Raw genomic sequence first — 11,373 nt, 5'->3', positions numbered from 1 at the left:
AATAGATTAGCTCTTCCAGAGTCTTCAATCAATGATCTATCAATTCTTGTATGAATATTGACTTCCCTGTCATCCAATAAGATAAATAATTTTTTTCTCTTAGTTTAATATGTGTCATAGCATATGAGAGAATATTTACATTATTCATAAAAATGAAATAAAATACATCAAAAGATATATAGAAATCAATTAAAAAAAATTAGAAAGGAAAAATATTAAATTTAAGGTAAACTAACATATGAAATGAAATTTGAGTAGAAAAGAATTTTCAAGAGTAATATAATATCAATTATATTTTTATTTGAACTCTTGTAAGTTGTAACATAATCAAATCTTCAATTATTATCTTCAAATGAGTTTGCAGCATCTAGATGTATAGTATCTGTGAGGCTATCAAAATCATCTATTTTATAGACAAAAATTGCTCAAGTATCATTATTTCAGAAAATCCAATTTATCTCCACATTATTTATATTTCTTTAATTAAGGCTTGACAAAGCTTAATTAAATATTGTGGAGTACGACAGATACATGTCTAATGACTTTCATACCACATTAATAACAAATATTATCTTCACTCCTTGAAGAGTTATATTGAGAATCCTTATTATTCTCTTAATTTTTTATATCATAATGATGGTAATTATTTCGTTTTTTACCTCGTCCTCTTCCATAGTCATAACCATAATTATAATTTTTGTCTTCTTTCAGGCATATCATAAATTTTTACATTCACTTCAGGGAATGAAGTAGTACCAATAAAATGAGTTTCATGACTTTTCATTAATAGTTCATTATTTTACTCAGCACAAATAGGCATGATATCTCAGAGTATTTCTTAAAATTTCTTTTACAATATTGTTATTGTAACAACACATTTGAAGCTTGAGAATTTGCTTGTAAATCTTCATCAATAATATTTTCTCCACATAATTTTCAATAGAGAATTAATTAAAAAAAAAACTGTAGAACAATTCATTTACCATTTCAAATCTTACAACATTATGTGCATCTGTAAAACTGTACTCATTTACAATTTCAAATCTTGCAACTTCAAGTACATCTGCATAACTGTAATCATTTATAGTTTCAAATCTTGCAACTTCATGTGCATCTGTAAAATTATATTAATTTACAGTTTCAAATTTTGCAACTTCAGGTGCATTTAACAATATTTGTGGTGAAAGATTAACAACCACTATATACAATATATAAAACAATTATGTTTAGATTGATTAATGACAAATCACAATTGTTAAGGCAACCTAATATATATATTTGATTCTTATATTCAATAAAATACATATATTTTTTTATTATTATTTTTATTATTTTTTATACCACGATACACTTATATTTCAAGATGGAGAAGGTAAATTCCATTATTTACAAAAATGAGCAAGGAGGTCGATCATTCTTTTCACTTTGGAATATAAAACATAATAATACATAGTCTGTTGTTTTTCTTCTCAAAACGCAATACTTTGAGCGGAGTCGTTCACAATTACTTTGAGCTGAATCGTACTGATAAAGTGTTATAAAATAAAGAGAAAATATATAATACAAAGAAGAAAAACAAGATTAGTTTAGCTCTTCTATTAAGTTAGTCATTACATATTTATAATGGAACTAGCATCTTCTTTGATATGATAATATTAGAGTCTACTAAGAAATACAATATATGATTCTCATACATAATAAGATAATCTCTGATATAGAAGGATAGATTGCCACCCAAGATAGAAGGTGCATAGAATGGAAATATTGATTGCCAACATTGTGTAATGAGATGGTTGTGATCTTCAATAATATGGGAATGTGAATTACTAAGATTGCATTCTGAGGTAGTTGAGATCTTCAATTGGAAATACAATCTCTTTGGGGTAATGGACATCCATAAATAAATATTATTTATAACAGTGATGAATTTTGTCAAAAATATTATGGAATAAAAAATAAGTTTGGTATGTCAAAATAAAAAATTGTTTGAAAGTAATAGTAAGCAAGTGAAAAAAGAGAAAAGAAAAAAATATATGTTTTTTTTATAAAAGAATGTGTATTGACTATTACACTCATCTTAACTGTAAAATTTTAAGTAAACATTTGCCTAAATGAAGAGAATGAAATTCTTACTATAGTCCATAATAGACAAAAAAATCTATTATGTATTTTGAAGAATTTTCTATTATTTTAAATAAAAACAGAATTGATAATAAATATCAAACAATTTAAAATAATGAAAAATTCCATAATTGAGAATGATAATGTTCTTTAGACCCTACTGGCGGATAAGATTTGCATGCTTGAGTAGTTCTCTTTTTTAGGGTTGCTAAACCCCATTTGTTACTAAGAAGAAAAAAATAATAATAATAATAACCTTAGACCGGGAAGAGCCAGTAATAACCACAGTCGAGCATAGCCACATGGGCCAGATCCATCACCTTGATGTCCCCACTTGGGTCACAAGCTTGTGCTACATCGCTCGACATCCAATCTTTACCATCTTAATTATGTAAGCGCTATGGTGTTTCAGTCGATGTGGGCAAAACATTTAGAACCTAATTGTGCTTCCACCATTTGGTATATCTTAATTTATTTTATCTCTAGTTGGATCAGGTAACACACCACTGCATTCTTCCATGGATTTATCACAGTAAATATTTGTGTCAAAAAACAATCCAGTTGACTTGGATTGACAACTGGATTGTTTTAGACCTTCCCTGATCCACCACGATTCAATTTTTTCAACCAAGGGAAGGCTTAGGATACAAAAAATCAGTCATGATAGTGTTAGGTCGGATTCGAGTTTAGCTCTCTGGCCAACCCAGCCCAACCCAACCCGACCTTATATTAGTTTAGTTTAATTAAAATTATATTTAAAATTTAAAATGACTCTAAACAAATTAAGTATCATTTTGTTTCGGTAAGTAACAAGTTGAAGGTCCCTTCTTTTTGTGGAGTAACAATTTTAGTATCCCAATAACCCTAAATATTTAAATATATTTTTATAAATTATTAATTAAAATAATTAACTCTAAAAAAATATATATTAGGGTCAATGTTAGGGTAAGTCAGGGTCAATATGACCCTACCGAACCCTATCAAGGTTAATCAGGGCGTGCTGCATTGGGTCGGGCACTGTCAAGGTCCGGTTATGGTTAGGGATTTTTAAACCCAGATAGGATTGATGAGCATGAATTTCAATTTCAATCTTTAGGATGAGGTTTGGGTTCAAGACTAGCCCATTCCAACCCGACCATTGACACTCCTAACTACAATAATGGTATTCTACTTCAAACCAGAAACTACTTGTTATACCCAGTGACCCAATGGTAATGAAATTAGCAGTAGAAAATCACGAGAAAGCTCAGAAATGACAATACATTAACCATAAATCTTTTTAAAAGCTCCAATATTCTTACTCACTAGTTCACTAGCATACCATTCGCCAAGGAAGGGGTAACAACTGAACTAATTTCAGACGCAGCTCTCCAAACTCTAAAGTCTAGATAATTGGACAAAGACCTAAAAGCCCCTCCTTCATACCCAAAATGGAATGAAAAAGTAAAAACTACCATCTCTAGCAAATCCACCTAAGGCCCTATGATAAGGGTTAGGAAATTGCAACTCAAATCGTTTAATTTAGGGTTTTCGTATCTGATTTTTAAAATTGTTAGTATCGCCGAGATTTTTTGTTTTTTTCAAATTCTTTAAATTAGGGTTTTCGAATTTTACCAGGAAAAAAGAAAATCTGATTTTTTAAAACGAGTTTTACCTTTTCTTTCTCCTTGAAGGAAGAAGGTCTACTAGTAGTCTCTGATCATGGCGGAGAAGGAGAAGAATAAGAAGATAGGAAGAGAAGAGGCAATTGTAGGCAACAATTTACCAGAGGACATCATCTTCGACCTGCTCTCAAAGCTTCCGATCAAGTCTCTTCTGAGGTTTAGGTGCGTATGCAAATATTGGTTTGCCCTAATAGACCATCCTGATTTTGTTAGAATGCACCTCACTCGATCCATTCAAACAAGTAGCAACCTAAGCGTCATATGTGCCCGACACAAGAGACACTCGGGTGGCGTAAAAATCATCTCTGTCGACCTAGACGATTGTAAACCAGAGAGAAAAGCGGCGCTAAGAGTAGAAGATGGTTACCCGTTCCCGATTCCTGTGAAAGACTACATATTGATTTCTTGTAATGGCTTAGTATATATGTTTGACAGCGTCTGTCGTTTCAAAGTCCAGTCACCCACTTTCCTTTTTAATCCTTCCACAAAAAGGCACAAGAAGCTGCCGTATATGCTTCTACATTTTCCCATCAATACTCAGTGTTACTGTAACACTGCTTATGGATTTGGTTACGACCCTACTACCAAAGATTACAAGGTGATAAGGGTTTTAGAGTTCGTTGATGATGATGACGACGATATAAACTATGACTTCGTGGTCATCGTGTATTCTCTTAGTAGTAACTCATGGAGAAGAATCGAGGGCATTCCCTCATTTCGCGTCCACCACCACCACCACCACCACAGAATTGGGGTTTTTAAAAATTCTGCTTTTCATTGGGTTTCAAAACCCAAGAATACTGTTCCCACTTCCAGTGTGATTATTTCTGTTGACATTGAAAAAGATGAGTATCGAGAGATGCCGCTGCCTGATCTTGGGGAAAATGACTTCTACATGACCACGACGGTCGGGGTTCTAGGAGAAAAACATCAACTCTGCTTCTGTGTACCCATCAATGACCATGTTGAGGTTTGGGTGATGAAAGATTATGGGGTGAGGGACTCTTGGGAGAAACAGTTCTTGTTTGAACAATTTCCATCAAGGTATTCTACTAAGTACATCAGACCAATATGCTATTCAAAGAACGGTGAACTTATTCTCGATACAACTTTCTTTGGGCATGAGTTTGTAGGATCTGTGCTGCTTCTTTATGATCCGCATGAAGGAAGTTTAAGTAAACTTACGTCTGGTTACTTTTCCGGAGCAGTATGCGTTGGGAGTCTCGTATCACTTGATACGAAAGATGGAGCCGATAGATTAAAAAAGAAGCAAGAAACAGAGGTAATCCGGTCTCACAATTGTTTCACATAATTTCTTTGTGTGTTTACACTCTTGTTCTTATCATCAATTATACTTTCCTCTCAGAAATTCTTATGAATGATTATTCTATTCTTGCAAGTTGCAACCATCTGAAGTTGTAATGAAATCAATAGAAGTTCAAAATGTTGACATTCTAAATAAAGGATGAACAGCTTGAACAAAAGAACACTAGTTTTAAGCTTATAAACTTAGTGGATTTTCATTCTTACCTGATATATGCTGATGTATTTGGTGATGTGAGTGGGGGTTATAATAAATTAAGTTGTTGGTTGTAATTTCCTGAGATCTATCTATATGAATCGACTTAAGTTCTCAGATTTAAGTTGGTTAGAGAAGAGTTAAACAGTGAGACTGCTAAAAGGCTTTCTGGAAATTTGTTTTGTTGTTAGACTACGTGTTTCTCTCAACAATGTCTCCCTAACATTTCAATTTTATCTGTTTAAGTGATGATATCTTTCCACACGATTTTTAAAAAATGAGAAAATTACCTTCTTCGACAGATCCATTTTTGCTTTATTATCTCTGACTCATTTTTCTTTTTCAACCTGATTCTCTCACGTCTGTCCCTCTGCCTTCTCCAGCTTCTGCACTGGTACTAAGACCCATCAGCATCTATTGAATTTGTTGAACATTGTTCATATCCCACTAAGTCCGAAAAGGATTTTCAAATTTTTGAAAATGCATTTCAGGTGAGTAGATTTCAACCTATCTTGTGTAATTATACTAGGAATGGTAAACTTGTATTCTGTGAGTTTAGGAATACAGGACTGGTGATGCAACCAAAGCCTCGCCCAAAGTTCTTGAGGTAACTTCCCTGAGTTTGGGTTCCCCACAATGTAGGCCATAGTTGTCTATCAACACGTCTTTATGCCTCAACTCTTTCGATTGCCACAGTTGGAAGACCTTGACCTGTATAGAATCTAAAATACTTGGGAAATCTGTGCTTACCAATTATTCATTGTTCTGACTGATTTTATCATCATGCTTTGGTGGTATTTCTATTATGAGGATTTCCCCAATGCCTGTTATAGTTTCCTTAATACGTTATTTGTCTTTGTGAGCTCACCTCTTTGATGTACCATTTTTTTCCCAAAGGGAGATGCAGGGTCTGATGCTTGTTTATGTGATGATTGTACTCATTTACTAGAGGATTCAAAGTTTGTCCCTGGCATGGGAAAATTTTCATCCTTTTTAGAAACTTAATTGAAAAAGTTTACTTGTGGCATAGGTTTTAGGGTCTCTTTGGTATGGCTTGTATACTTCTATTCCTCAAGCTAACTCTTGGGCTATTTGAGATTGTGACTACAACTTCTTGATTTGTACGGTGGTGTTTAATGAATCTATGTTCTGAAGGCTATGAATTAAGGGGAAATTAGTAAATTGACTTTATGTTTTTTCATTTTCCCAGAATTGGCGTATGTTTTTGCAGTCCATTAAGGATTTTGAAGTGCTTTGAAGCAGGATACAAGAGGGGTTACTTTGCAGTCCATTTCAAGTGTATTACCCCTTGAAATTTTGGTTTTGTTAGAATTGTCTTGAGTTGGGTTATTATTGATTCCCGGAGGCGATGTTGTTACTAAAAGAATCTCATTTCGTAATTAGTTCACTGTATTTGTGAATCATATTTTCAAGATTGTGTACATTGGTTGCTTTTGGAAAAAAAAATCATTTGTTGTGCACAACAGTGCACCACCGTAGCAAGCCATGTGGAATATACTAAACAAAGGGTTATGATATGGGTTATGATAAAAATTTGATTTTAAGCAAAGGGAACCCAATTTTGAAACCCATTTATTAAATACCCACCCATTTTGAAACCCGTTAGCTTATACCTGCAATTTCCAAAAGCTGACTTCAAATGCTTCAACTCCTTGACTTCCCTTTCCTCCATCTTTCTTCTTTGCTGCTGTTACTCTTTCAGAACTCTTTCTTTCATTTATTCTCCAAAATGACACTGTATTCCTGATAATATCTTTCAATGTAAAAAGCACTCAAATGTCTGGGGGAAAAGAACAGCATAAACCCAAAACGCTCCAATGTCTGCAACATTGATTTTGCAGGTTCTTTTGTTTTTTTCCCCCAATATGCTTCCTTAGAATGTGATGAATAATGAAAATCTAGATCCTATACCACATTAGTTGTAGAATTGTTTCAACATATTCATTACAACTCGAAAAGCATATGAGAGAACTTAGAAGACGTACTGTTTTCAGCATATTGAATGCCCAAAAAAAATTAAAAAATAAAACAAGAAGAAAGGAAAAATTCTGTGCAATACCTTCAAACAAATAATATTGCTGCAACTTAATGAAGATATAGAACATAAGGAGCAAACCATAACAATTGGAGACAAAACCCAAACAAAACAAAGAAAAGTTGTTGTCACTGACTCCATTGGTGGCTTAAAGCGACCTAAAGGTAATCGACCAATGCTCTGCTGTACGGACAGAAAGCCCTATACTTGTTCGGAAACTCTCCGTTCGATATCAAAACACTTTGAAATTAAAAGGGAAACTCTATAAAAATAAAAGAAGACTATCTAGCATGATATAAGCATCTAACAAGGTCGTTGGAATAGAAATCTAATAGACCACCTAATAGGCTTGATCCACGGATTAATCCGTAAATTTCATGGAAATACTAGAATGAATGGGGATTCATCCTAATGATAAGAAAATAGAAGATCATGCATAGAAAACAGCCTAGGAATAGATCTAACATAGATTAGAATCAATAACAACAGTAAGAACAAATTATGGTCTCATGCTAGGTTAAACACTAAAATCACACCGTATTGACTACAGTAGGAATAAAATGAATGGGGAAAAGTTTTAAGACCATGAGGCTTAGAGATTAGGTCATTACAATAGCATAAGACCTTCCTTACTGTCACGAAATTGGGTAGAAACAGAAGAGAGAATAGATCTAACAAAAAATAGATTGATTACTAACCTTGTAGAAGAAGAATTGACGGACAAAACCTTCGACGGATGCTTGAGGATCTTCATTGGCTTCGAAGAGGAGGCTCTAAGGTTCTTCGCATGTTCTCCAGAGGCTTTAGAACATTATGAGACGAAAAGAACAAAATTGGAATATATAGGGCTTCAAAAACCTAATTTTCCAAAAAGTGACCAAACTGTCCCTGAGAGGGTTGGTTGCTTGGTGATTGGTCGCTTAAGGCAACCAAGGCTTAGCGACCAAGCATGACAATAAAGGTAAAAAATCAGATTTTGGTCTTTGAAAGCCACAAGCTCCACTAGGTCCTTTTCCAACTTAACAAAGGGTCTTACCTTAACTTGTAGGACCTTTCGAAAGGTGTCCATCTTCCATGTCAAACTTCATTCAAGACACCTCTTCTTCCAAACTCACTCGGGGTTTCCATATTGGGATCTACACTAAGGATTTATGGATTAGGATTTTGTGGGATTTCACAGATGCCTTGTAGATCTGGTGTCTACCATGGCTTTAGTGAAGCGTCTCCCACAGACGGCGCTAAATGATGCTTCCAAAAACTGTCTTAGCCCCCGGATTCCTCAGTGCTGCCTGCAAAACCAAGTTAGACGTGTGTCGACCATGCGGTCAAGAAGCCACCTCTGAAGGCCAAGTTATCAATGGATCACCACAGAGCTCTGGCTAGTTGCTGAGTTGAATTGAATAATGATAATGGGGGAAACGATTCGGATACCTTTGTTATGTGCGAATCGTTAGTTTATATAGGTTTAACCTATTATTCTCAACCGTTGGATTTGTTCATGCTCCTTCTTGGTGGCCGTGTGGTCATAAGGTTTTCCCCCTTCTCTTGAAATCAGTTATGATTACCTTATGTGGCACGATCGTGTATCCCGAATTTCACGGGATTAGGCCAATGTTTGGGTGCTTGGAAAAGGATAGAAAATAGATGAAATTTCTTAAAAGAATTGAAATTTGAGGAAAAAGATAACATATACAATTATTGTCTCTATCATGATTTTATATCTTAATCCTACCTTTTAATTTGCCAAATAGGTACTTTGAACTGTAGTCTAATTCTTTTGGCAATGCTGCACAGGCAAAAGATGAAAATTAGAGAAAACTCAAACGCATGAGACAATACTTTACATTGACCTCAGAAGAAGAAGAAGAATTAGCAATTTCATAACCCTAAACTTGACTCCATTTTTTTTTTTTAAATATTCCTAAGCATTTTTTTTACATGGCTCACAAATAAAATGCTATATACATAAAATAAAACAGGAGGAAACCCTAACTTGTGGAAATGACAAAGAATTAACCAAAAAAATCTTAATAGTTTGAAGTCCACAACTAGCCATTTTGTAGCTCTCAAGATTTTGCATATGTTACTTGGTGGTGCTGCTCACTACTTATTAGTGATCCAGATACATTGAGATCCCAAAATGTTTAAGGCTTGACAAACATAGGTATGCCAGCGCCTCTTCACTTTCTACTTGACTACTTTTTTTAATTTCAGTCTATTCTGGTACTTTTTTCTTTTTTCTTTCTTTTTATTTATTTTTTTTTTTTTTTTTTCAAGTCTATTCTGGTACTTGCTTAACTTAGTGCCCACACTTGAAATATTATCTAGGAATAACAACTAATGCTCCCTCATATAGTGAAATTACGCATCAAACCCTATATTTTATAAAATTATTAATATTCCTTCACTGATGTTAAGTGATTCTTAGATGTCAGTGTATAAAAGTCTTTTTTCTTCTTCTTTAGAACATGCAATTTTTGAATACTGGGAATTATTGTAAATATGTTTAAAATTTATTTAATATTATTTAATATTTTTATATGTTTTAATCGTGGCTTTTATCCTATAGTTTTATTTATTCTCACATCAAGTTAAGAGGAGCTGATTATATCGTTTATATATAGTAAGTGCCTATGTAATATTAATTTGTGTGATGCGACCGAGCCATGATAATATATGTGACTTGCCATGATATATATATATATTAATAATTCGATATGACTCGGGATGTGGCTCGTGGGTCATAGGCCTTGATTTGGAAAGCCCATTTTGTCATGGGCCATATTCTAGAAAGCCCACTATTGGATGAAAACATGGAGATGCCATTAGAGAGGCACTTTCATGTTGTGAGGTTAGCTGAATAGGTACCTTCTTGAAGGAAGTTGAGCTGAATAGGTACCCTCATAAAGAGAAGTGACCTTACCCTTTCACCCACACTTTTGGAGCTCTTTATATATCTATTATCGAGTTCATTCTGATCATTGAATTTCCTCCTCTTTTTCTCTCTTTCTCCCCTTGTTGTTATTATGTTAAGCAATGAACATAACCTGATTAAATCTTAAGTAACTTTTCTGGGGTGCAACCTTAAAGGTTTGCGTTGACTGATCTTGGGGTGAAAATATTTTTAGAACCCGTATTGCATAGTTCGGGGTGTCTAAATACTTTAAAAAAAGTACCTCTAGTACATTTCAGCTCTAAAGAAGTATTGTGAGAACAACCGTTCAAGTGTTTGTGCAAATTTCTCAACCGGTTTCAACAGGGATTGGAGTGTTATATAAATATACTATCAAGTAGAATCAAACTCACAAACTCTTCATTGAGATGTGTATAAAGACCATTTTACCTTTCTCTATGTTCAATAGTTAATGTATTAAGTCCATCATATCCTTCAGCATAATGAGATAATGTATAAAATCACCACTTTGCCCCCAACTACTGATTCATGGACCAACTGTCAGCTTTGTTGTTGACTTCAATTTAGGGAAAAATCATGAAAGATATGCTTTTTTATCTATTATTTATCAAGGACAAAAAGTAGTTTAGCTAAAGTTAAATTGATACCAACCACCATCTGGAGTTATTTTAGGCATTTTAGAAAACAAAAAGACACCATCCCATCAGTTAACAAATGTCTTTTAATCTGATGCTTAAAGGGACAATAATAAAAACAAACAACATACAAGGTTTGATAAATTTGAAAAAATAGTAAGTTGTTATAAATAATATTGATTATAGATATCCATCACTCCTCAATAGACAATACCCAATGAGATCTCACCACCCACATATAATAGGAGACACATCCCACATGAAGAACAAGACCGCAGCAGGGGAGTCAATATTCCATCATGCACCCATCTTGCACATCTTCCATATCAAGAACATCTTGTGTGCGAATCATATATTGTATTTTCTATCGGGTAGATGCTCCTTCACATAAATATGAAACACCACTGTGAACACCGATTGATCTTGTTCTAGTTTTATTCTTTGTCTCTGATATATTCTCTTTA

At 33.9% G+C, this 11,373-nt stretch overlaps 1 protein-coding gene across 1 annotated transcript; it reads left to right on the top strand.

Annotated features, from left to right (window-relative positions):
* The first annotated feature begins 3,769 nt into the window (after positions 1-3,769).
* Positions 3,770-6,662, top strand: LOC149023066 (F-box protein CPR1-like). The gene is made up of 2 exons (XM_089147404.1): positions 3,770-5,067; positions 6,515-6,662. The coding sequence occupies exons 1-2, from the start codon at positions 3,823-3,825 to the stop codon at positions 6,560-6,562; spliced, it is 1,293 nt and encodes a 430-aa protein (XP_089003530.1). The 5' UTR covers positions 3,770-3,822; the 3' UTR covers positions 6,563-6,662.
* The last annotated feature ends 4,711 nt before the right edge of the window (positions 6,663-11,373 follow it).

Source organism: Hakea prostrata, chromosome 3 (genome assembly GCF_041222555.1).
Source record: "Hakea prostrata isolate BN-2017 chromosome 3, UWA_Hpros_2, whole genome shotgun sequence".
NCBI classification, from domain to species: domain Eukaryota; kingdom Viridiplantae; phylum Streptophyta; class Magnoliopsida; order Proteales; family Proteaceae; genus Hakea; species Hakea prostrata.
Note: the sequence above shows the minus strand (reverse complement) of the source record. Positions and strands in the feature narration are given on the sequence as shown.